This window comes from Glossina fuscipes, unplaced genomic scaffold (genome assembly GCF_014805625.2).
Source record: "Glossina fuscipes isolate IAEA_lab_2018 unplaced genomic scaffold, Yale_Gfus_2 308, whole genome shotgun sequence".
NCBI lineage: Eukaryota > Metazoa > Arthropoda > Insecta > Diptera > Glossinidae > Glossina > Glossina fuscipes.
In genome coordinates this window covers 1,199,298-1,225,823 of record NW_023998651.1, presented here as the reverse complement: position 1 = coordinate 1,225,823, position 26,526 = coordinate 1,199,298, and the positions used below count along the sequence as shown (strand labels likewise).

At 36.0% G+C, this 26,526-nt stretch overlaps 1 protein-coding gene across 6 annotated transcripts in view; it reads right to left on the bottom strand.

The window, feature by feature from the left end:
• Positions 1 to 26,526, bottom strand: part of LOC119643002 (ankyrin-3) — a 110,487-nt gene that overhangs the window by 20,043 nt on the left and 63,918 nt on the right. For 2 of the 6 annotated variants that reach the window (XM_038042351.1, XM_038042352.1), the window contains exons 5-12: positions 24,608 to 26,476; positions 18,424 to 18,766; positions 13,424 to 13,505; positions 13,129 to 13,353; positions 9,621 to 11,428; positions 9,391 to 9,567; positions 9,208 to 9,280; positions 2,770 to 3,443 (exon numbers count right to left, since the gene is read on the bottom strand). In XM_038042351.1, the coding sequence (XP_037898279.1) occupies positions 3,296 to 3,443; positions 9,208 to 9,280; positions 9,391 to 9,567; positions 9,621 to 11,428; positions 13,129 to 13,353; positions 13,424 to 13,505; positions 18,424 to 18,766; positions 24,608 to 26,476 (4,725 nt within the window). In that variant the 3' untranslated portion in view covers positions 2,770 to 3,295. Of the gene's footprint in view, positions 1 to 2,769; positions 3,444 to 3,801; positions 5,585 to 9,207; positions 9,281 to 9,390; positions 9,568 to 9,620; positions 11,429 to 13,128; positions 13,354 to 13,423; positions 13,506 to 18,423; positions 18,767 to 24,607; positions 26,477 to 26,526 lie in introns of those variants that run through there. The other 4 variants (XM_038042357.1, XM_038042355.1, XM_038042353.1 and 1 more) reach the window with 4 other exon arrangements.

The following is a 26,526-nucleotide window of genomic DNA, read 5'->3' as shown; positions in this document are numbered from 1 at the left end:
CAAAGATACATTGGAAGAAAAGTTAAAGAGAAAATTGCAGAAGAAAATTTAAAATACCATCATCAACACTACTCTTCCATTAACCCTCAATTAACTCCACCGTTATATCCAACTGATGTTGAGAAAATGAAGATCCAAACATTTTCGAGAATTCGCCTTGGTCATACAATTGCAACTCACCAATGGATCTTGAAGAAGTCTTCCTCCCCAATCTGCAGTTGTGGACAAACTCTCACTATAAAGCACATTCTCTACGACTGCCTTAACTTTTCCTTGGCTGGAAGTATTACATTTGGAACGATTAACCCTTTGGACATTCTAAAATCAGCTTCATAACAGAATATCAATTCAATTTATTACTTCATTAATACTACTAAACTCATTATGTAATGTACATTTATTTAAATTAGAGCCGATAGCCTGTGTTGCTAGTCCTCAATATTTTTTTTTTTAGTCTAAGAAATTATTTGATTATTCTAAAATTATAATAATAATATTTGACCATAGAATAGAAACAATGCAATAATAATACAACAGAAATAAACACGGTGTAGAATAACTTATGTTGGATATGGAAAATTAGGTGAAATATGTGAAATATGTATGTTTAACATAAATTTCTGAAAGCATTTGGCGCACATAGAATTTCATTTCTTTTATTTATTCTGTATTCCCTTTTCTATATTGTGCTATTTACCCTTTTTTCATACATACGCACTTATGCTGATTCTAGAGCCCATATTCGCTTAAGAACCCAGCTTTTTAGGTGTTTCTGGTTTGCATACGTTTTAGGGAATTCAAGGTAATATCAAGAAACTATGAACCGAATTTGTGCCCATAAAAATAATAGAAATGAAAGAGCAACCATAAAAATGGCTGCTAATTAACAGCGTTACTGCTGCTTCGGTTATATATAAAAAATCACTTGAATGTCAAGCGGCAATTGTTATTTTAAATCTGGAATAATCATGTAAGGAAGCGATTGTCGGTGTGATTATCACCTTGTTTTTAGGAGACAATTGATTATCGCCAAAAGGCTAACCATGCACCTTTGTTACCAACTTCGCAACATTTTGCGTTCAATTTTCCATTACAATGCGTTAATAACTGAAAGAAGCGTAAATGAGAGCAAATAGACGGTCGCTTGTTTTATATAAGCAAACCACATATGGTAGGCAATAACAAGCATGCAAAATTTAATGAGAAACAAACGATGTAAAATTTGTGTTAGGCCACAAAACAACGAATGAATTTATATGTTAACATGATCATAGTCGATTTACAAGAACAGAATGATTTATATATAAATATGAACAAACAAAAAGAAAAAATCCAGGGCACAAAATATTTTGATTGAAAAAATTTTCTGCGAGTTATAAACTTAGAAATTATTTATACTTTTAAGATTGTTGTAGTATTCATAAATTTAGTGGTACCAATTGTTTAAATTCCTTGCTCAACTGCCTCAGTTGAAATGCCCCCATACATGAGAAAATCCAAGAAATTTCAAATTGACTGCTATAATTTTCATTTCATGGTAAGCATGTAGAAAGAAAACTTTATATTTATGTAAATGAAAAGAAGCTCTTAATACACAATATACAGATCACTTACTAGCATTCCGTTTATGCGGTTTGCTTTCTGATTAATGAAATTTGCTGCTTTCTTCGCTGGGTTTGAAAAGCATGTATGCGCAGTTTACTATAATAAGTAATGAAAATAATTTAATAGTCGCTTAAAACGTTTGTAAAACAAAACAGTCAAATGATTAATGCTTGGAATATTAAAGAGCTGGTCAAACCACATTTTTGTATCTGCGTTTGCAGTTCATTGATTCGACGACGCACAAAGTTTTCTTTGCAGCTCTTGTAACAACTATGATACAATAGCTGATGATGTTGTTTGTGCAACAATTACGATATGGTCGCCACAAGGCATTACTAACTCCCGGAAGCCAACAACTCTAAGTTCATTGCTAAGCGTAAGACCGACTCCTCATATCGCCATTCGTAACAATTTTCCCAACACGTAGCCAAAAGCCGCTTTTGGAACGCGTAACTTCCGCGTAAATCTGCATACAACAATATACCATATATTTGTACGTCGTTTGCAAATACTAGAATTTATATTTTAAAAGAAATTGCACGTACTTTTACACAATTCACGCACACAGTTTAACTTTTAAAATGGAAAATAATTAAATTTCTAAAAGCTGCTCATATTTTTCTTTTAAAGCTGTTTTTTACAAACACAACTCTAAAAGAAAGATTTGGGGTAGCCTTGCTTGGCTTATACTCAATACTAATGCAAATTTGTTCTCAGCGACAACGATTTTGCCGTAACTCAGAGAGTACATTTGGCTGCATTCATCTGCAAATTCGCTTACATGATTAAATTTTATCGGTGATTGTCGTCTGCCTTCATTATAACCTCCACGCATATTTTGGTAACGTCTGCTATCAACTGGCATAACAGTAATAATTGTGTTTGCTGATCAACATTTTTGTCAATATCTCTCAAATTTAATGTTCCGAAGTACAATTTATATTAAAACTCTGCAAGATCAATTTTGCGCTAGAAAAGGTTGTTCATTTATGAAAATCACAAACTGATGTGTTAAAATGGACGCGGCATTAAAAAATTAGTAAATTCAAGAAAAATTTTTAATGTATTGTTTTAGTGCAATAATTCTTATCGCTCAGATTTTCTAGCAATCTCTTACGCTGCAATCTAAAAAGAATGATCAATGAATAATAAGTTAACGAACCTCCCTTCTGAAAAATGCTCTGTTATTAGTAACATGCTCAAGATTACCGCACAAACATGTGATATTTTCTGTAATCACCAAATTTATAATTAGAATTCAGAATACCCAAACCTCATGAAAGATTACAAAACATTAACATTTGACATTTGTTTGTGACAAACATACAGTTAATGATGTCTCAGTGCTGTTGCTCAAAATAAGAGGATACGGATTCACAAACTATTATTAAAAGACAGAGAATCTGGTGGAATCTGCAAAAAGGCTTACTGTTTACTTATTATATACCTCCTTAAATATTTAGTGTGCTATATGGACGCAAATGATCAACATCCTTCCTTACGCTGCAGAATAGTTTGTTTAGCGTGAAAACTCTTACGTTAGCTACTTTTCTTTCATATATTATTTTGCATACAGGAAAGTAATATTCATTCGTAAATTAATATAACACCAAATAGTTTTTTAATGTATATTCATAAACGTACTTTATTTCATCTTAGGTTTTTAAACGAATTACTTAACGCTGACTGGTTAGAAGACATTTCGTAAGCTGCCATCTAAAGATTTCTCTTCTCTAGATCCCAATTTTTTTATGGATGTATTGTTGTTAACAGGTTTTATGGCTTTGCTTGACGGAACAGCCAGGTTCGGGTCATCTAGTTGCAACTGTTGGTTAACCCTGTAAATGGAATAGCATATAACTTAGATTTGTAAAGTAATTTAAAAATATAAGGTAATTGTTATGAAAGGCATAATATGGCAACAGTTTTACACAATTGTCATACCCTAGACCACTTTTAATACAACGGCAAGTTTGTGCAAATGTAAACGTTTGTGTATGTAACACTCAGAAGAACTTACGATAGAGCCATCTTTTTTATATCAATCAATTTTTTATATTGATCAATTCAAAAAGTGCTTCGCCCATTCGGCTTAACTTTATGAGGTATTTTGATGAGATTTGGCCGACGTGTTGCGGCCCAAGGACAAACGCTATTGAAAATGGTTCATATCGGCCCACTTTCTACAAAAAGCTTTTTTATGAAAATTGCTTACATGAATAACTGTATACTGGGGTAGGGTATTTAATTATGGGCTGTGGTCCATGTTTGTGTCCTTATTAGCTTTATTTTTATCTCTTTTCATCTGTTCTCTAACTGATTATCTGCAAATGATTTGTTAATAAACTGAATTTAAATATAAGAAATGTTCTTTTACCCTTAACATTTTTTAAAACAAATTAAGTTTGCCTTTTTAAACCAAATGCTTTATCCACTTCAAAAAAAGAAGAAAAACGAAATAAATAATTAAACCTAGGTTTATTTAGGTCATATAAACCTAAACGACAATATATATCCGTATTTTAAAACGAGCAGAACTACAAATTGGAAAACATTTCACATGTTGGCTCTCCAATTTTCGTTTAAATACTTTTTGACTTTTTTTTTTTTAAGATGGTTTATTAAGAACATCCACTTATTTTATTACAATTACATAATAAAATTGTGGCGTTACAGTGAATCGATTGTGATACATTGTTTAACTATTTTGCTTAATTTCGCATTTTTCCTTCAAGTGACTGAAGGAAGATTAAAAAATAAAAAGTGTGGAAATGAGTGTCAAAGCAAATTTATGTGTTGGGGTTGATCAACGTTATACAGACATCTTAACAAAGACGCTTAGACTATTTTGCTTTCCATTCTCATTTCTTAAACGATTTTTATTTGAACACAAAGGGTAATTCTCTCCCTCGGTTGTGTTCCAAAGAAGCAAATAAAACGAAAATAATTACAGTTATGTCATTGTTGTTATGCAGGTCTGCTTTAACTCAGCTAAAAAAGAATTGAAGAAACATACGTTCGTGTGCTGTTCGCCTATTTTGTGTTGTTTTGTGCACTATGCCTGTACATTACGAGTATGTAACTTGACCTTTTCCTTCCAAAGCAAAACCATTGTAATTGTATATAACGCGTTTAAAAATAAAAGTATTAAGTATTATTTAAGAAGTTATAAAAATATAATAAAAACATTATAACACGTTCATTAAAACATTGTAAAAGATGGAATTACAAAGACGTTTTATTAGATTAGTCAAGTCATCGCAGGCTCGTCCAGGATTTTTCATTTCATATATTTATGTTATAGACCAATTATTTATTATTTTTAGTATAGCGCAATAATAATTAAAAACAAGGTTGTTAGAATGTTATAGAATAGAGCGATAATATCCTCAAATTTTCGAGCAGCTGATATTAAAAGGAAATCTGTTTAAATGTTGTAGCTTCGCGGATACCGTTCTCATCGGGTATACTTTATTACAGGGTACAACGACTCTACCCCTACGCCAGGGGTGACATAAACGTGCCGAAACCCTTACCTCCTTGTGGTGATCCCCGGAAACGGCTTTTGCCGACGAAGAAGGATTTAAGGCGTGGACTACTTATAACTTGGCGACGAGTTTTCTGAAAGATGGCTTAGGGGTCCACCGGAAAATGAACTCTTTACTCAATAAGCTAATTACTACAGAGGAAATTCTAACCCAAAGCCAGCTGGTCACTGGTTACGTAAAAATACGTACAGGTTGGGTGCATGGTAGCTCGCCCGCCATGTCAGTTCAACGCCCGAAGCTAAAATATCTTGATGAAGGGTAGTCCGGTTTTGGCTAGCTGGGATTTTATGGTTAATCCGAAGGCAAGAGTGGTCTGACTCTGTTCAGTTGCGTAAAGTAAGCTAAAGGCTTTATGGTCTAACTTAAAGCACCACGGTGGTCACGAGCCTGCTCACAAAGCCACGTATACCTGCGGGTAAAAGGGAAAGCAACTGAAATTGAAATTAACTGATATGAATGATATATAATAATATATAAATAATATATCATCTTACATGAAAATATGAAAGATTCTACTCGATAAAGGGTCAAACTTAATCTCGGAACATGAAATTAATGAATAATAAAATTAAAGATGTTTTGGTCCTCTTGCCTTAAATGCGCCGCTAAAGCGAATTATTAGAGCATGATAAAATCTTTCGAAATATGAATGATAAAATGAAATGTTCACGAAAGTCTGCGGGTAATGGTGGCAATATCGATTAACTGCATTCTTGTGGAAACTGCGGTGGAACACGACCTTCCATTTTGAACGCAGCAGTCGATCAATATGTGAGCCCTGATTGCTTGGGTACGGCCCTTCGGGGAGTATTCGTGGTGGTTGTAGATTTCACTATTCCAAGCCAAAGTGATAGATCGAAGTTAGGACAGAGCTCAACACTGACCAGAGTGGTTTATTGAGCCGTACACAATAACCAATCTGATTTCTTCAAGTGAGCGAGGCCGCCTTAAATGAGGATTGTCTCTCTCCCTTGGGGGTTTTCAATCTACCAATTGATTGCCGATGGTTGTAGGCAACTCATCTGATTAGGGCTTCATGCAAGGTGCAGACGTTAAACCTCAACAATTATCTACTCCCACGACAATTTGGTTATCAAAGGAAGCGACTGAGCCACGTTGCGCCGATCATTTTAATGCCAATTAGTCATTAGCAGCAGCTAGCAAGTTATCCCATTGATAAGGCAATAACTTATCTTTGTTCAGCTTGTTTAAGTGTACATAATTACGAGCCGGCCACTTTCACACCGACTTTACATAAAAAAGATCCTCAGAACGTCTAATGGCCCTTTTCAAAGCCACATGGAAAATTAACTAATATCATGCTTTTTTGCATTAGTCTTCTCTTATCACCCTTGTTAAGACGAAAAACATTGTTCATTCCTTAATAATTTTTTAAGTTCTACGATTAATTCATTTAATAGCTCAGCTTTAGTTGTTATTAAAAGCATTTTTAATAATTGGTACAGATAGAATGGGTACATCTATATTTAGCAGAGGTATTTCCATTAAAGTCATCTTGTTCTTTCATTATACAAAAACAATTCAAGTCACATACGCTCTGCACTAATGTTTTCGTATAATAATGTATTTTTATTATTTTCCCCTGCTTTTAGAAACAACCAAGATACACTTTTTAATTATTTAATAAAAGGTTCTAATGGTAAAGCCTAGCTAAGATGTTTCTGACGCACAATGATATTAGGATTGGAAAACCGTGGAAATGAACTTGTTAATATTTAACAAATGGCTGAATTACCATATTTCTCCTCATTATATTTGCCACTCCCAATTGACTTTCCCTTCTTGTGCTTTTGCTTCCTGCCTTTTTATTTTGCAAAAGAACGCAAAGAATGTGATACACAGAGTTTGTAAGCTGCGCAAAATAAATCAAGGTCAATTGTTTGCATATTTGTCTTATCTATGATTTCACCTTAAATTTTTTGCAATGACAAAAGAAAACAGCTGAAAAAATGGACATTACCTAAATATTTACATTATTTGAGTTATTGGATAATATGAGTTTTGGTGTAACGTCCTTTCTTGTAATCATTGTTAAAACATTGTAACAAACATCTCAGCTCATCTGCGAATAACTGCCTTAATCCAAATGATTGGTATGGCACCCGGTTTGCCGCCCTGTCCATCTGTTTGCTGAATGTGTTTTTTGCGGAAAGTGCATCCCTTGTACTCCAACCCTTACGTAGCCGGTCTGCTGGTTACCTGTATCGTGAAGTGCAGCTGTGCTGCACGTCCAGATAGCCTCTTTTTGAATCATATCGACTATCCACCTAATGTTAAATTTGGTTCTGCATGGTTCGCTCACTAGCACCAGAACAACTTCTTTTTCGCTCACCGTCTGGCGGAGTAGGTTCTGCCCCGTTTTGTTGAGGTTGAAATTGATTTGCATAAGCTTTATTGATAAGTGCACAGTCCGATTTTACTCTTTTCAAAATGTTCACGTGGCTATTTAACACTATAACAATCGCGTCCGGCTTGACCCTACGACGTTGGATGTTTCGGCCATTTTTCTTAACTTTCTCGGCTACTTGGGTCCATTGGCCTACGCTGTAATTGGGCGGCTGTTGTCCCTCTCTTTTCTGGCTGGTGTAATGCATTTAATATACCCACGTAATTTTAGCATAACTAATCTTAGTATGCATATTTATTTTGAGCTAATTTATGTTGCCGATAATCAGTTATATCATATTATCAGCGTAAGCGCTTACATATTTTGTTGTTAGCGTAAGCACTAATTTGTAACCGATTTAATTTTAATTATTATATGTGATTATATCGTAAAAATCAAGAAGGATTATGATTAAAATAATTCAATGAATGCAAATAAATGCTGTCAAAATCAATTATAAACTATAATCATAATAATCAACCATATTGATTCACTTCGGAATTTCTTCATATCCTAAAACCAGGTATATCGCAAACGTCGCGAGACCTAATTTGCTCGTAGTGGGAATGGTTGGATGTAAAACAGTATAATATATTTTTATCTATTCTTGGCATGAATTTACTCCTTCCCACCATAACTTAATTTTTTTTTTTTATAACACTAGTGTTCTCTTGCTACCGCGCCTTTTGCACTGTGGCCGTATTGCGGCGTTTCGACGGCGACGTCTCAGCTTCTCCCAGCTACTTTTTTTCTTGTCTGAGTTGTGCTGCACTTTCTTATGCCTGCTTTTCTTTCGTGCCGCAGTTTTTTAACAGTTATCCAGTTTTGCAGGAACAGCTGACTTTACGGGCTCCATGGTTGCCTATACAAGGTCATGTGAGTTTTGACACTAGCAGCGTAATCCCGAAAGACATTTCGATCGGCCGTCACTCCTCTCTACCGCGGTAGCAACTACTGCACCGTCAGCCCTGTAATGGCTTTCCTTTATCATGTATACCCAAATCAAGACGTCATCGATCTCAGTCTTGAAGCCTACTTATAGACTTATTTTCGGATACCCATCACTCGTTGCCGTTTACGTCGGCTCGTCCTGTCGCCGAAGATTCGCAAGATTGTGTAGCTTTTCTAACCATTACCCCTCCTCTCTCTCCATTAGGGGTCTGCTTATAGGTTATTCGCAACTAGCCTGAACACTACAGGCCAATAACAAGCCGCCACTTCTGACCGCATAGTTGCCTGAGCTAATCTTGTTTATGTGTTGTTTGTTGATATCCAAATCAATATAAATAGTTATCAATAGTATTGCGATTAGTCAACAAAGAGAAGATGTAACAATAATGATATATGTCTATAAAAATATATATAATATAAATATAAATAATTTAATAAAAGCTTAGTAATAAAGCACGCGTCTAATATGATATAATTGCCCCATCTTTGAACTGATTATTTTGAAACAATAGAGTATCACGAGGTGCATAATTGAGTTTTGTGATAAAATTGTTGTTGTTTCAATGACTTAACTTTTGAATGTAATCATCAAATGGCACAGAAAAACATGCTTAGCGGGAAAGGCGTTCCTCAAAGGTATATTTTTATATTTGTTTAAATATATTTGATACGCTTTAAGTTTTTGCCTACACTTACGTGATTGTAGTACTACGAGATTGATTGTCCCCAGCGGATTCGTCACTATATTGAAGGAATCTTGCCAAAAAATCTGCGAGTAAAATTTGAGATTTATGAGCATTTTTTGTGTAAATGATTTCTTAGCCGTCAAACTTAAAATGATATATTCAATAAGAAAGGCGCCATCTATGTAATACTTACCGTTGCTTTCAATGTTCTGTCGAGCTTCTTCCAGTACTCGTTCAGTATGTTCCTCAGCAATACGGCGTATCGTTTCCTTGCTACAAAATACTGCTTTATGAGTATACGTTCCATTGTTTGATACCACGTTGTTTATTTTAGGCGTGTAGTTTTTCAGGTTGTTATTGACATATAAAACTAAAAACGAATTAAACAGGACAAAAACAAGAATCTCAAAACAAAAAAATTACTTCGTAGGTTTTCCTCGCTTGTACTTTGACTTGTCTGAACATCGCCGATTGTCTGTTCTTTTAAGACTTCAGTCGGTTGCAGCTCGTTTGTTTTGTAATTGTGGTCCGTATTGCTTTTTGAAAGCGCTGCAAGGATTGGCTTTTCAAAGTAAAACCCTACGTTATCATCGGTAATTAGTTTTACATTGCTGATACACTTTTCAACAACGTCTGCACGTCCAATTTTTTGAAGAGCATGTTGTAATGAAATGGTATTTGCGGCGTTTTGACGAAACCAAAGATGTAGCACGGCCATAGCACGATGTGACGCTTCTTCGTATTCTGCATTGATGAGCTCCATATCGATCTCAGGTACACCCAATTCTTTCGCTAGCGATAACCAATCGTTCTGCAATAATTGGCAAATACTCAATAAGTCTCTGTCGTCTTCATGGACATATTGCTGGTGTGTGTATGTTTGACTACTGGATTTTAATGGCCTATTTGTCGTCAATGTCACCTCTTTCGAGTAAGTCCTATTAATCAAAGCCTGCTGTTGCTTGATATTATATTTAGCGTTAATTTTGTTCCTCTGCGTAAGACCTTTATCAACAAAAGAAATTCCATTGATAGAGTTTTCAACCCTTCCAGTGCCATCTTGCTTTCTACCTTCAACAATATTCTGACTCTCAAGCGTCAAGTTTAATGTGCAAATTGCTTGGCTTAATTTTTCTCCCGGGCCGACTTTGGGCTCATTCCTAAAAGTTATACGACTGTGAGGTTCATCAGGGTTTTTTATATGTACCATAAAGGAAAGCCGATTTTCTCGAAAAGCCTGAAATTTCATGCTAAATTGTTCACCTGGCTTTAAAACTGGCACCAAATTGCCATTAAATTCTAAATAAACTTTCTGGTTCTCCAGCACTTCAACGTCACGACTTTTTGCCACTTCAGAGAAATTGTCTTGCTGTTCTAACGTCTTGCCTTCTTTATCATCCGTCATGCAAAATATCGATAATTTAGCATCATAGATAGACATGCGTTTCGCAAATATAACAAATTTAGCAAAAAAAGGCACTTGAGCGATGAACGTGTACAATTCAGTCGCCAAACGGCTAGATTCAACGACATTCTGACAATCCATTAGCCAGAAGCGGGCGGATACTGTGGTGGTAAAGGTGACACTGTCTTTAACAAATGCTAGGGGCGTTGAGCCTGTAACATCCTCCCAAATAGCACGGTTCTGGCCACCAGTTATAGAGCATAAAAGGCGTAAAGTAGACGCACTACAACTGTAGGGAGAATTAATCATGGTTTGCGTCCAGGCCTTAGGAAATGGTATGCTGAGGGTGATTGCTTTATGGAATTTGCGCCGACGTGGCTCCACTGTCACCACTGGCGAAACGGCAATACTTTGGCCCAAGAACTTATAGCATCCATTTAGATTAACTGGTTGTGCCTGAAGACCGACGCGAATTTTCTTCGTCAATGCATTGGGTGGAAATATCGCCTGAACTTGTGGTACAGCTTGCGCCGAGACAATACCACCATCTGGTCCAATAACATGTACCTCTTGTCGTACACGGGAGACTATGGCAAAGAAGTGCGGGAAATCACGTGTTATAATATGAACAATGCGATTTGTATGCAAGTATTCTAAAGGATTTGGTTGTCCTTTGAATGCTTCATTATGCATCTCCATTACATTCCTTTCATTGTCATTGAGTATGTGCTCACGCCAACTTTCACCATTGTCTGAACGTAAGATAATAATTTCTCGTTCCTTGCCTCGCAAGGAACCGAAATGAGGAACTTCCAAAATCACGGGTCTGTAAAAGAAACACATATACATATATTTAAGGAAAACTGCTGTAGGATATGAAGCTGGTAAGAGTATGGCAGTCGTTTAGCAATCTGTAGACCATTTGTATCCTTAGTGTTTAATTGGCATACCTATAGTCTCAGTAATTTTAATTAAATCAATTTCTATTTACAGTACCATTACACTATTATTATGAAAACAACAACAATAACAACAACAAAACCAACAGTAGCAGCAACGACCGACACAAAAACAGCACCAGCAACAATACCAGTAACAATAGCAACCACAGTAACGACTGCATCAACAGCAACAGAAAAAACATCATCAAACACAATTACAACAGCGACAATAACTATAATAATAATAGCAACCATATACATCTACTCTTTTGGGGAAGTGAAATGGAGTAGCGCGAACATACATAAAGCAAACAGAGCGGCAGTTGTACTAGCACAATGACCACACGCAGCTCTGAAGAGTGAATCAACCTATTGCGCCAACTTAGCGGTAGTGGGACCTACCGAGTCCACATGACGCACTGGTTAAAAACATAAAGTCATTTTTTATGTCCGATACAGGACACTCTATCATCAAATTTTTGATGAAAGCAGATACGACTTTCACGCCCCTGAATTTGGGTAGCATATCATAATGCATCAACAGTTGTTATACATCATATTATTGCCGGATCCACGACACACGCCAACACGGAATATCTAAACAGGCACAACCAGCTATGTAAGGTAATGCCCCAACTTTGGCGGATAAATACAATATGCAAACACAGCAAGTACCGCGAGAAACCGCATTACGGCGATAGTTACGATATACGACGAGAGGGAGGTCACAAATAACAGACCAATAACCTTAAAACTTAAACTTAGCCGCAGTAAATTGGCAGAGCATTGCGGCCGATATTATAGATATTACAATCCTGTTCAATAAGATTGCCAGACATATGGAGCTGAAACAAGAGGTGAAAAGTGTGTACAACATAGAGAAAGCTGCTATAACTCCAATCGTGATGTCTTTTATGGAAGTAGTGTCGATTATTCGATTATTCGAATATTGCTATAAAGGAGGAATACTGTAGGAGTAATAGTAATAATCAGTTTATAAAAAGACACAGTGGGGTAAGATTTGGTTGTGGTTTCATTAGGTGTTGACGTTGCTATTAAAGATGTTAATGTTTTTGTTTTCGTCGTTATGTTTATAATTTATTATTGTTTTTGCGACTTCGGTTTATTTATGTGTTGCCGTTGCTTTTAACTTGTGTTTATTTGTATTATAACACTATTGGTGAAGCTTTGCTGGATTAAAAAATAGCGGACACACCAATTGACAAGAGTTGTTTTCTTTGCTGTTACTGCAGGTGAGAGTTCTAGTGTTCCAAATATAAATGAATTTTCTCAAAATATAGTAAAGAGTTGAGAGTAAAAAACTAGACAAGTAAAATAAACTTTTGGCAGAAAAACTTAAGAAAACTTAGAAAAGCACAATCAATTAAAAATAATGATTATAATGAATATAACAGTAATTAAAAAAATACACACACATCCAAGCTTTCTAGAACATAAGAACAAGTCGACTTCTCAAAAGAAGTTCACTAAAAAATTTTGCTTTGCAGAAAAATTGCCAGATTTCTGAGAAATAAATTCAATATATAAATATCACTTAACCCTCTAAATAAAAGAAAATTAATACCCGAGAAATGTTGCTTCAACCGGTGATAATTCCAAAATTCGGCTAATTAAAGCTTCACCTTCCATTAATGGAGGAGGGATGTGCACACGTTGATGCTTAACGTAGCGGCAAGTAATACGCGTAGGCTGAGCGCACGATTGAGGGGGAACCACAATACGGACTCCACTATGGCGGCATCCACGCATAGAACCACCACGAGCGTCAACCATAAAAGAGACCAAGAACCTGAAATTAAATCAAAAGGAGGAATACTTTAAAAATTTGGTTTATTTGAGGAGAGAATGTATTATTTTACCCTAAATGCACAGGCGGTCGGGAGGTCACATTAATGGATTTTAAGTGGCCGTAATTTGTCGACATTGGAACGATATCGGAATCTAAAAAATAGATTTTTACATTAAATTCTTTTGGTCTTCGTTAACAATATTCACCTAAGGCGTCTGTTATATATGTACATTACATTACATTCTATACATTTAGTTTAAAGCTAATTCTTAAATTCCTGTCGAGCTGTATATTGGAAGTTATGGTATTATAAATTGAAGCAATATCGTTACAACGTTCTAAACTTCGAAAAATCAGGAAACCTTGTGAAATAAAAATGACGGTACTAAGGTGGGCTCAGTTTTTCATCGGTTAATTTATTTAGTTATCTATAATATTGCATATAAACAATATTGAAAAATACCAAAAATGGAAAAATGGGAATTGAAAGAACATATCAATCTCCACAGAAAAAAGCAACAAAAAGAATTTAAGGTAAGGATAGTCTACTTTACTCTAAGAATGTTAAAAGTTTTCGATAAAAAGAATACATCTTATCAGCGTCGACGGAAATTTTTGAAACCCACAAACTTAAATTAATATAAAACGTTTTCCAAGCTACACTTAAAATGCCTTAATTTTGCTTATGTAAGGAGAGACTCAAAACGTGTACCATCGAAACGGTTAATGTTTTTATTCTTGCAATTCATTATTCTTTAGTTATTTTCGCTATAAGATACCAAAAGTTGAGCCTTGTGACCATATCAAAGTTTAGCTTTTATGACCATTCTTACGTGGAAAATGGTCCAAGAACTTAAGTGGTGCACTCTTACCATAGTACATTTACATGTCAAATCAATTAGTTTTGGACCAATTTTTATCATGTAATACTAAAAACTAGACATTATATTCATGTAATGGCTTATTATTTGTAAGAATTTTTCTATGAAAGAGGTCGAAAAGTGTAATGTGCACACAACTTACCAATATAAAATTCTGAATTACATCTAGTTTAGTGAAGTGGCCCATTAGGAATATTATTCTCCGAACATTTATATAAAGAAAAAATAAACTAACATTAATATCATATCTATTAAAAACATATCTTGGTCGCACATTAATTGGTTTCACTGGCGTTGTTGTTTTCTCCTTCTGCCTTTGATTACACAGGATTAAGCGAATATAAATATTTTTGTTTTATAATTAACGTGAACATTCCGGCTATTACCCCATCCAAATATTTCATGTTCAATTACTACATCAAAATGTGCTTCCTTTCACCGATTGTTGCGGAGAAATATTTAAGCTGAAAATTTATTTTTTGATAATGATTTCTCTAGAATAGATTATTATATAGAGAATATTCGCAAAATTGTTCCTATCTGATCAATTTTTAACAAGGTACGGATTTGGCGCAAAATATTCAAGAATAACAAATTTAATCAAAATGTTGCAAAACTTATGAATTGTGGGTTAAAGAAAAGAGTACTTGGAAATTCACCGAATTTATAGATTAAATCGATTCTGAACGCGATTCTAAATTGACTTGTTATGTAAAAAAATGTAGAGAATGGAAAGAGAAAAACCGGACATTGTTTTGGCCTGGTTTATTATAGAAATTATTTGATAGGGTCTGGTTACTCTTAGGAGGGATTAATTCCTTTCGACTAAGAACACGTAAGAAAATTTTGCTGCGACCGACCACAGTTACCCTAAAAAAACAAAAAACCAAATTTGCATACTTTATAGTATCACGTGGGCAAAGGAGAAATTTTTTATTTTTGGTGAATAAAAGACGAAATTTAAATCGTATATTCGGTGCAGTTTATGAGTAATGAGAAAAGAACACGCATTGGTGTTCTCAGTTTTTGTCGAATTTTCGAAGTTTTCTTTGAGCGCTCCTTAAATTCTTTGCAAATTTGCAGGCGACATCTTAATTACAGAATATTTATCACACTACACACGTAAAATATAAACAGACGAGCAGACGAACGTGCTTAGACGCATACCGGGTTTGCCATTGGTCACGAATATACATTCTTTGTGGGGTTTTTGAAGTTTGCTCTTGGGCGCTATAAAGATTTTGATAAAAAATCATAACTTTGGCACACTATAAACATTGGACACGTAATATGTTTTTTCTATCTTTTACATATACTAAAGCATCACCTATAGTATATGCGATCTTTATAAATTTACCGGTTTTAGTTCAGGAGCAACGCGTACAAAACAATTTTGGCTTCTGTGAAAAGGGGAGGAGCAATTAGTTCACGTGGTACTAAAGGTGTGTCTTTCGACAGATTTGGCCCATTTTCAATAAAAACTTGCATGGAAGCATCTCCATGGTTTTTGATACATTTAAAGCAGATAGCTTCATTTTTGCAGTCAGAAAAATGTTTAAAACAGGCATTACACAGACGAACAGACGGATATAGTTAAGTTGACTCAGAAGTTAATGCCGGTATGTACACCTTATAGTATTTTTGAAGCTTCCTTTTTGATGTTGCACACATTGAGACAAAAGCAACATACCCAGCCTTCGTTCGGTGGTAGAGACAAGGAAGTTTGCGATCGACATATTATCGTACTTTACCGTATACAACACCCACCAAATTTCCACTCTGACACGTGTATGGCCACACCGACACCATGATTTCCCATGAAACCCATGGGTAGTGGTAACCTTCAAACGATATGTGCCAAGATATCAATTCTGACAATTTGTTTACAACTTACAGCTATTTTAATAACATTACTTTTATAGTTTTCAAGACAATGGTGGAAACTAAACTGGATGTGCTGATTTAACGTTGCGTTTTAACAAGGAAGAATACTCTTCGCAGTTGTAGGTGGTTTCCTAGTTTTACACAAAGTCGTGTGGACATCGATAATGCTAGTCGTCTAAATTTTCTGAATGTGCCGAAAAACATAAAAAAAGCTTAGATGATAATTTTGGAAAACCGTAAAGTGAAGTTGCGTAAAGTAGCTGACACTTTAAAAAACACAGTGTATTTTAATAAACATTTGACCATGTCAAAGCTCTGTTCGACGTTGGTGAAACATAGCTTCATCACTACATTGTAGAAGCCAATCGGCAGAAATTGTAAACTAAATGTCAGAATGTCCAGACATTTTGACATATATTGTTTGAAGGTTGACTATGCAGACGTTGTGGGTCTGTCATCAGTGTTGCAATATATGTGTTATACCAGAGAGTTATTGAGAGGTGTAATATATTTGCACATTTGCATAATGTGTACAGAATTTGTGGCAAGGGTTTAACGTGGGTTCCTGCCTGTAAGGCTTAACCCCACGGTGGCCCAAACCACTTTTTAAGCGTACTACGCCCCCTGGCGAGTTAGACAATCCCCACAGAGTAGGGGCCTAAACAGCACCAGAGTCCAGATCAGTTTATTGTGTATGGAACAATAAACCCCACTCTGGTGAGTGGCGAGGGCCTAGCTGCACTCGATTGTTCCACTTTGGCTTGGAACTGCCAACCACAACCACCACGAGTACTCCCCGAAGGGCCGCACCCAGTAGTCAGGACTCACCAATTGATCAACTGACTGCTTCCGCCATAAGGCTTCCACTGTGCTTGTTGATCAATTACCACCTTTACCCGCAGGCATTCATGACATGTGTTCAAAAGTAAAAATAGGTAAAAGGGGAGAACTTATTCGTCATACCCCTTTTCCATTCTTGCATGTATTAATTAATTTACCAGACATTTTCTTTCATAATGTGTACAGTAAAAGTTCCTTATTCGCGCTTCCTTTATTCGCGGTGTCACTACTCGCGGATGAAAAAAATGCGACCAATTCCCACATTCGCGGCCATATACCAATGTTCTAATAAACATTGCTCTATCAAAATTGAATATTTTTTGGTTTGAAATTAGCATCAAAAAATCTATCTAAGCGGAAGAATTTCAAAAAGAAAGTTATAGGTGATTAGAAAATATATGTTCTTGTCTTACGTCGAATTCTAAAGAAACATTATTAATTTCTAACACTTTTCAGACTTTAAATCTGTTGCATTACTTTATGTCTGGCACCAAAGTAAACCGGAGAAGGGGCCTTTTACACCGACTTTGTATATGACTTTTTAACTATATTGAATGTGCCAATAATTTGTTTTGGGGTTTTCTAAAATGTGCCTGTCTATAAAGTGTACGCGGTTTTTGGTAGCACTTCTTTGTCTAAAAAATGGCACACGTGGTAAGCGTCACAGTTTCGGCTTAACTCGAAAGAAAATGTATTTGAATATGATGGGGAGTTTTTCATTCAGAATTGTTTTCGGAATTCATTTAACCTGCCCGGCTACATATTCTGTTTAAGTTACAGGGTAAAATTTTTGACATTTTTAAATAAAATTCGTTGCATTGATAGGTTTTGGCCCAAGTGCGAAAGTAACCCGTATCGAACCATTATTGCAATTACTACCCCTGGAAATTCCTAGTAACTAATTCTAGAGAACTCTCCTAAATAATAGGATTTATGTAAAATTCATCCTTACGAGTTATTATGGTTTAACTTATGTGTGATGATAATAACAAGCTCCATGATAATAAGGAAATTTGAAAAATTTAAATCGTATGAGATTGGCTTTGACCTTATGTGAAGGTTTTTCAAAAAATAAGTCTATATGTGGTAACTGGGTTTAATTCTTATTGCTCTATGATAAAAGAGCGACTTGACATAAAAACTTGTTATTGTAAGTTTGGTATCTTTTGCCATATAACAGCAATCCTTTACATGAAAACTATGTAACTCTTGGTATTTTATGTCGGAAATAGATCGAGAATAATAAGTGTTCATAAAAAGTGATTAATTTTATTTAAGTTAGACCACGTCGGTTCAAGTTTTCTCTCGGTTTATGAAAGTTCTTTGATAAAGGGTGAGCTCATGCATGGGAAGATGTACTTGAGACATTTCGGAGGAAAACATGTAAAAAATGTACAGGGTAATTATTTTGCATAAGGCGGAATGCACATCAACAAGTGAATTTGTTTCTTTATGCAAAACTTACCGCTAATATTTGCTTTATTGCTGGCTGCGTCAGTAGTGTCCACGAGATCCTGGTCATCAGCTGCTGCGGCGTCGTCGTTGCGATTTTCATGATTACTGATATTTTTTAAATCTTCGCTTGCCATATATTTGTACTGATAATAATCCAAATGCTCCGCGTCAGCTTCATCTTCGGAATCTGACATAAATACTTCTTGCATTAATTCTGGAGCAAAAATTTTGTACTTTTGCTCCATCGCACCCTTCAACGTGTTTTCGATTGAAGTCTCCGTTATCAGCTTCAAGATTTCCACTGCCGTAATGTAGCCCAAGTTGTTGGCAATACTTAGAGCTGTTTGTCCGTGCTACAAAAGTTTTTCATTTAACCACTTACTAATTTTGAAATGCGCAATCACAAACACGAGATAATTTGGCAATATGAAAACAAACAAGGAATGAATAGGGGAAACATTTGGAAACTGAGTCCAACAAAATGTTTAATAAAAAGTATAATATCGGCAAAAAATTTTTTTTTACAATTTTCTTATAAAATCATGAAAGAAACTATATTACTGAACATTCTTGTAAAGGCAAATGTTAATTTGAGACCTTAGCAACATTTTATATAAAATATTCAACGACGTGCTTATTTTTCGTATCGCTAAACCTTTAAAATCTAAATTGTTTTATGGCAAATTTTTAATGCCCGTCACCACAAAGCAGTAGGTTAAAATAGCAAAAGTCTCAGTTTTACTTTGGAAACAATGTAACTAGGTTAATCACAGCTTCTGCAAGCGATAGTTTTTCTCTCTGTGTGGTTTTATATAGGACGCAGTTTCTTTCAGCGAGTTTGCTATAGCCAGATCCGGGTTTTAGAATCATGCTTTCTATCAGTGGCCTAATTCTCCGCCTAGTTTGGGATTGGTTGTAGGTCAATTTTCAAACTTTACCTGAGCCTAATAGCACATGTCCCAATCTAAAGTTACCTTGATGACACTAACCTAACATGTAATCTTTTATGGGATCTTTAAGATAATTGTTTGAACATTGCAAACTGAAAGACAAAAGGAGTGCACAAACAGCTCTCAGTGGGAAGGATGTTATAATCAACCGGAAGGTAATAACTGGCATTAGCTTTTTCATGGATATAAACATATAATGCACCCGTCAATAAGTCCAGGGACTGAGTAAGAAAAGATTTCTTTTCCAATACTCGTATATATTTATAATATTATAATGTATAATATATTTAAAAATACATTCTCCTTCCAAGATCATACAATGTAATGATCTCATGACTTGATCTAAACATTTTTATCTTGAAAAGCCTTATGAGATTTCCAAACAGATAACAATCGACTTGTGAAACTGTGAGCTCGTTTTGAGGAGATTTTCTTAAAAATCTTGGGGCTAATTTTTTCTTATAATCGAACCTAACTTTCTAAATTACGTCCACTATTTAGTTCAATGTAATAGATGAATTGAATATCATCAGACAGACCCCGTAACCTTGCCAACTGCCTGTTGGGTTCTTTATAGCTTTCCACGGTTTTCACCACATTCTTTCTACTCAGCGGATTGTTGGTTCGATTCACGAGTGTGGCGGTGGTCTTCCATTACGATATGCAAAAATCTATTGGAGCTAGGCAGCTCCGTTCTGCGATTTTGTAAGCCAAAACTACCACCTTAAAGAAAACAGCTTGCTCACGCCCATATTTTCAAGTAATATTATAGATAAACTGTCCTTTAGCGTTTTAGAGACTTCAGCATTCGTTTATTAAGAGCAAATTTAGGTACTTTCTGAGGTGTCTTGCTTTTGGTATCGAATGAGTTAAGCATCGGTCAAAACACTTTCAAATGTGTTGGAACGATATTCTTCCCTATCAAAAAGCAATATTAAATTAACAGACAAAATTTCGATTTTTTCATCCAAAGAAATAAAAACAGCTTCACTAAAACACAGGTGACTCGGTAACAACACTTTTCAAAAATAATGTAGATTTTTCGTTAGCGATGACGCTTATGTGTCAGTCCCCGGACTTACGGAACGATGTGTTAGATGAATGTATGTATGCCCTAACTGGATTTCTAAACAAAGGGAAGATCTATTGGTGCACAATTCAAATACAAGTAAAAAACATTCGAAACTTTGTTTATACAGTTGTTGACACTGTGTAGACAAATGTAAAAATCAAAATTTACACCTTCTTCGCCTTTATATCATGTGTTTAGCAAAACTGGAAAAGTATTCTTATATGCATTTAACTTTTAATTGATGTTTTAAAAAGTGTTCTAATTAAATTTTTATAATGACTTATATTAAAGCAAGAATTGACGTCTCAAATCTATTATTTATATGGTCATTAGTCATCGTCATATTAGTCATTTTGCCGAAATGTTTGCAACGCCCAGGAAAAAAATTGAGAGACCCCGCAATATATACATTTCCCGGATCAGCATAAAAGCTGAATTGATTTAAACATGTTCGTCCGTCCGTTTGTGTAAATTCTATTGTAAACATTTTCCTGGTAAAAACGAAGTTATCGACTTTATATTTGGCAGAAATATTGCATTTTCTTCCTCGCAGCTTGGTATTGAAAAGGGCCCATGTCGATAGAAAGACTGGAAACACGTAAACTAAGAACATCTCTGTTTTTGGAAACAAAAACCATAGTTTTGTGCTAATTATTCATGTCTTAAAACAGATATCACAACAAAAATTTCTAGTTTTCAAAAGTTGCGAATTTCAACACTGGGAGAATTATTGGCATATAAGTAGATAATAGATATTCAGTGTAAACATCTACTAGAACTACCTGCTAAATCTACGAATTTTTGATGATGTTTATTATTGTGAATAACGTAAGATGGTGATTACGAAGTATGTAATTCTTCTATTCACATGCATAAATATATATTTATATGACTCATTTTTTAATTACAAAGTGAAGTCAATTGCAGATAATATTAACAATTTAGCTTGCTTTTTTTCAGCGAAAGTCTTTGAAAGTAATGACATAGCTCTGTTCATAAACTGTGTGTCTTCATAATCGTGTAGACTTTACTATTCCACAATAGGAAAACTATGTATGAATTGATGTGTACTTTAGATGCCAATAATCAAACAAGTAATTCATATGTAAAAATTTTTCTGATTACGTCTTAACCATAGAATATCTACGCGTTTGCAAAAAGCGTTTTTGCCCAAATTCAGGTAATTATCTGCTATTAGTGAAACTATATATGTTATTGTTTGAATTTTTATACCATACATCATTTATGATACAGATTATATTAAGTTTGTGTCGACGTGTGTAGCACCCAGAAGCGTTTGAGATAGACCCTCCTTTTATTTTAGAAAATTAATCTTAATCGATCTAAGCCTGAAATTTGGTACACTGACTTGCTTTAGCCTAAAGACGAACGCTATTGAAAATGATTTGGATCAGTTCATTTTTTCGATAGCTGCTCATATAACACCCTATCTTGAAAAGCAGTTGTATGGAAGAAATTCCAACTTTCAAAATTTTCCGAAAAATTATTTGGATAATAGTATCCTGATATTTTTAAAACTAAACATATATAGTGTAAGGAAGCGTTTTTGCTTCCTTACGAAATACAAGTCTGTCCGCTTAAAAGTCCACCCGCACTCCGCAACCAGCAAGTCCGTTCTGGCCACGCACTTCGTTCTGTGAACAATACACGAGCAGCCCCCTCCAACTTCAAATGCAGAATCATAAATTATACTTACAAACGTAAGATCATAGAAACACACACCTATTCTTGTAAAATTAAAATGATCTCAAACTCAAGCTAAATATGCTCATACTTATATAAAGAGGAAATGTATAGACACATATTGCGCAGGTCTACGCTAGTTAATCCATAGGGACACACACTCCAGCACCAAACGAAGGGGAAAGGGAATGAAGGAAACTTGCATGAAATGGCTCGTAGGCATAGAACATGCAAAATCATACAACACAAACGAACTTAGACACAAAACCATAGGCAATATCTACACAACCGCCAAAGCACAGAATAGGTATGAATAAGAGCTGTCCGACACAAACCAAAGCCGTAGAACTTATGAATCATATAACTCAAACCTTAGTCAAACACAGGTATAAAACCATATGAAATAAGTACAACATATACAAGAAGAAATCTGTATGCCTTAAAATTGTATGGAAACGCGTACATATTACGCATTACGGTATAAATCCCGTTAGGTTGCTCAAGCATAGAGAAACCCTTGCTTCGCAATGCATAAGCATACTCGCTCCTGCAAACGCGCATACCCAAAGAATCACGCATAGCATTTTATAGCACTGTTAGGTCATAGTAACATACAGAAATCTGTATGCCTTAAAAACTGTATAAGCGAATGATAGAAACGCTTACATATTACGCATTACTGCATAAACCCCGTTAGGGTATACAATCAGGTAGAAACCCTTGCGCTATACAATGAATGTACGATAAGACAAAACAAATAAACGTTAGAGTCACACATAGCAATGCACACCAATACCCGTACGCGCAAAGAGCACAAACACACACACAATATTACACAAAATATCCAAAGACACGATCGCACATGTAGAAACACACATAGTAATAAGCTACACACAGAGCACATGCAAACACAGTGCACAACCATTCACATACCTAACGGTGATTGAATCACGCGATTTGGTACTTGAGTGCTTAGTCAGTAGACATTTGAACAAACATAGTAATAAGCTAGATGTAAGTTGGTTTTAAGTTGTGCATAAGTAGAATCATACAAGTCGTAACTGAGGTTGCGACCGCAGCCACCCTAAGCTAAGCATACACATAAGCATAGGACCTCAAAACTCATGTAAACCCATAGAACATGTTGATAATAGGACAAGCGAGCGAGACTCAGGCTATAAAAGAACAGCGCATCGCACAGACTCTTTCATTTTGGTGTCATAGCCGTCTAGGTAAGTACCCTCAGACAGATTAACAAGTGACCTGTACGAAGAGTTTTTTTGTTGACTTTACGGATAGGGGATGTGCTGGTTAGTATTAATCGCCATCCCTGAAGGACTTTCAGGATAATTGACTTTACGGATAGGGGATGTGCTGGTTAGTATTAATCGCCATCCCTGAAGGACTGAGAGACGCTTTTTTTTATTTTATTTCTGGACTCATACACTAACCAGGGACAACAGTCGGGCCAAGGCAGCTATGACACTGGCAACGTATCCGGTTCTTTTCTTCCAGCGCCTCGCGATATGAAAAGCGAACAGAAAGTGAAAGTCTAACGTCGTAAGAAAAAAAAATAAAACGGTAAGCGCGCAACAAAGTCGGGTCACCTCGCTGGTTCCTTTTCCTTGCCATAGCCCAGTTCTACACAAATTGCTGTACTTCTATCCAGTAAAGAGGAAACAATAAATCTAGGAAACTAAACACCATTCCCCCCAAAGGTCCTGATTATTTTTCTAAATTTTCTTGCAACGAATCCTGGATTGACTGAGTCATACCCCGCCCAAGAAAACTCGTTACAATAGGACTTGTCATGAAAAGCAAGCCCTTATATTAAGTTTTCTAAATTTCGAACACTCATGTAATATTTTAAGCGTCCTCCACCATGTGAACTTTCATGAAAGATATGCCTTCGCATGGAAATAATGTGTAATTTTCGGTGTATTGTTACCAAAACAAATGAATGACGCTACTATACGAAGAGGTGTAGGATATTTTATGGAGGCGTTGTCATTCTATAACGTTGTCATTTCTGTGTTTGTGTAGGTCCAAATTACTTAATCGTTGCGAGCGCGTTATATCTGCAGGAATTATAGAATCTCAACAATAGACAAAAGTATACTATTGTTTGCATTTAGAACCCCCTATTAATTAACAATCTGTATATGTTGTGAACAAATTCATTTTGAAACATTTTTATTTGTTAATTTTAATATGTTACTGCAGTGTAATATCAATGAAATGATTATTCGCAATGGAAACGTCTGTGAGAACCACACAAGTAGTCACAAGTCCTCAACAAACAAGCCAGCTGCAAAAATTGTGCTCTTCCACTATTAAAAAAGAATGTGGGGTGCCTTCCTTACTATAAAAATGGTTTAAAATGCTCTTTTCATGTGTTTAATATACATGCCTTGGTAAGGGGTTTTCAGGGTTTTATAAGCATTAGCTAAACTTTTAGGGAAACTCACGTGGGTGACGGCGTTAGGATTAGCCTGGTAGCTCAATAACAAATTAATAATCATTATGTGTCCTTGCTGAGCGGCCTGGTGTAAGGGGGTGTAACCAATATTCGTCGTTATCTCGATATTGGCATTGTTTTCAAGAAGGAATTTTACCATATTGATTTGACCATAATGACTGGCAAAGTGCAGTGGTGAATATCCAGTTTTAGTGCACGCTGATATGTTGGCCGCATGCTTTAGTAAAATGCCAGCCACTTCTATCTTATCATCTTGAGCAGCCAAATGCAGAGCGGTTAGACCGTTTTTGGCAGTTGCATTTGCGTCAGCACTGTGCCCTAACAACAGATTCAACACATCGGTGTTGCCTTCTTGAGCAGCTATATGCAAAGGCGTAAAACCTGATTTGCTGCGTACATTAACATCAGCCCCGCATTGAAGTAAAACCTGAACTATTTCCATCTCGTTTTTACGTGCTGCAATATGCAATGCAGAATGACCATTGCGGGCGCAGAGCAGTGGTGAGGCATCGTTTTTCAACAGCAGTTGAACTACGTGAGGATGATTGTAGTGAGCGGCTACATGTAAAGGTGTAACTTCATTACGTCCTTGACAATTTACAGCAACTCCTTTCTGAAGCAAATTAGCTACAATGTTTTCCTTTCCATATTTGGCAGCCAAGTGTAATGGAGTAAAACCCTTACGAGTCATTGCATCAAATTGAGCGCCATTATCAATCAGCAATTGAACAACTTCCTCTTGACCTTCTTTAGTCGCTATATGCAAAGCTGTATAATTATCTTTGGCGAAAGCATTAATATCGGCACCGTGTTCCAGCAGTAGTAAAATAATGTCGATATTGCCCAGGCGACATGCAACATGTAAAGGTGTTTGACTCTCGCGCGCCCGGGCGTCAACTTTGCCTCCATTCCGCAGCAATATACGTATAATATCGGTTTGGTTGGCTCGAGCAGCTAAATGTAGCGAAGTTTCACCGCGTATTGTAGGCGCATCAGCATTAGCATCGTTCTGCAATAAATAAATGACAATATTCATGCAACCCATAAAACTGGCTACGTGAAGTGGAGTTAGCCCCGACTCCGTTGTGGTATTAATATTCGCTCCGTGTTTTAATAATAGTTCAACGATTCTAATCCGATTTTTCTTACAGGCGATATGTAATGGCGTAAATCCGTTCAATGCTCTAGCGTTAGGATCAGCCTCGTAGTCCAACAATAATTTAGCTACGCGCACATGCCCACAATGCGCTGCTACGTGAAGTGCAGTCAAATAATCAATGGTAATAGCGTCAACGGGCGCCTTGTTATCTAACAACATACGAGCCGCCAAATCATGCTCACCTTGGGCAGCCATATGTAAGGCAGCTAAGCCGTTCTTGGTTTTCGAGACTATCGAAGCATTGTGCGCCAGTAGCGTTTCAATGACTTCAACATGGCCGGAACGAGCGGCGCAATGTAATGGTGTTAAACCATCACGAGTAGTGACGTCGATACGTGCATTTTTCTTCAATAAGAGCTTCAGTATATTGATTTTACCCCATTTACAAGCCACATGCAATGGAGTAATATTATGTTTCGCGGTATAGTTAACGTCGGCCCCTTTGTTAATAAGTAATTCAGCAATATCTATATTACCATAATGAGCCGCAATATGCAATGGGGTGAATCCTGATTTCGAAACAACATCGGGATGCTCTTCCTGTTGCAAAAGCATGGCCGCGCTGTTAACGTCGTTCTTCTTGGCAGCTATATGTAAGGCTGGTAATCGCACTTTCCCATGTATATCGCTTTCGAGCAAAACGCAAACGACATTGTCATTACCTTGTTGCATAGCTACTGCAAGAGGAGTGAAGCCATCCTGTATTTTAGACGTCGTTGCAATTATAAAGGATGAAAAATGTTAGGAGA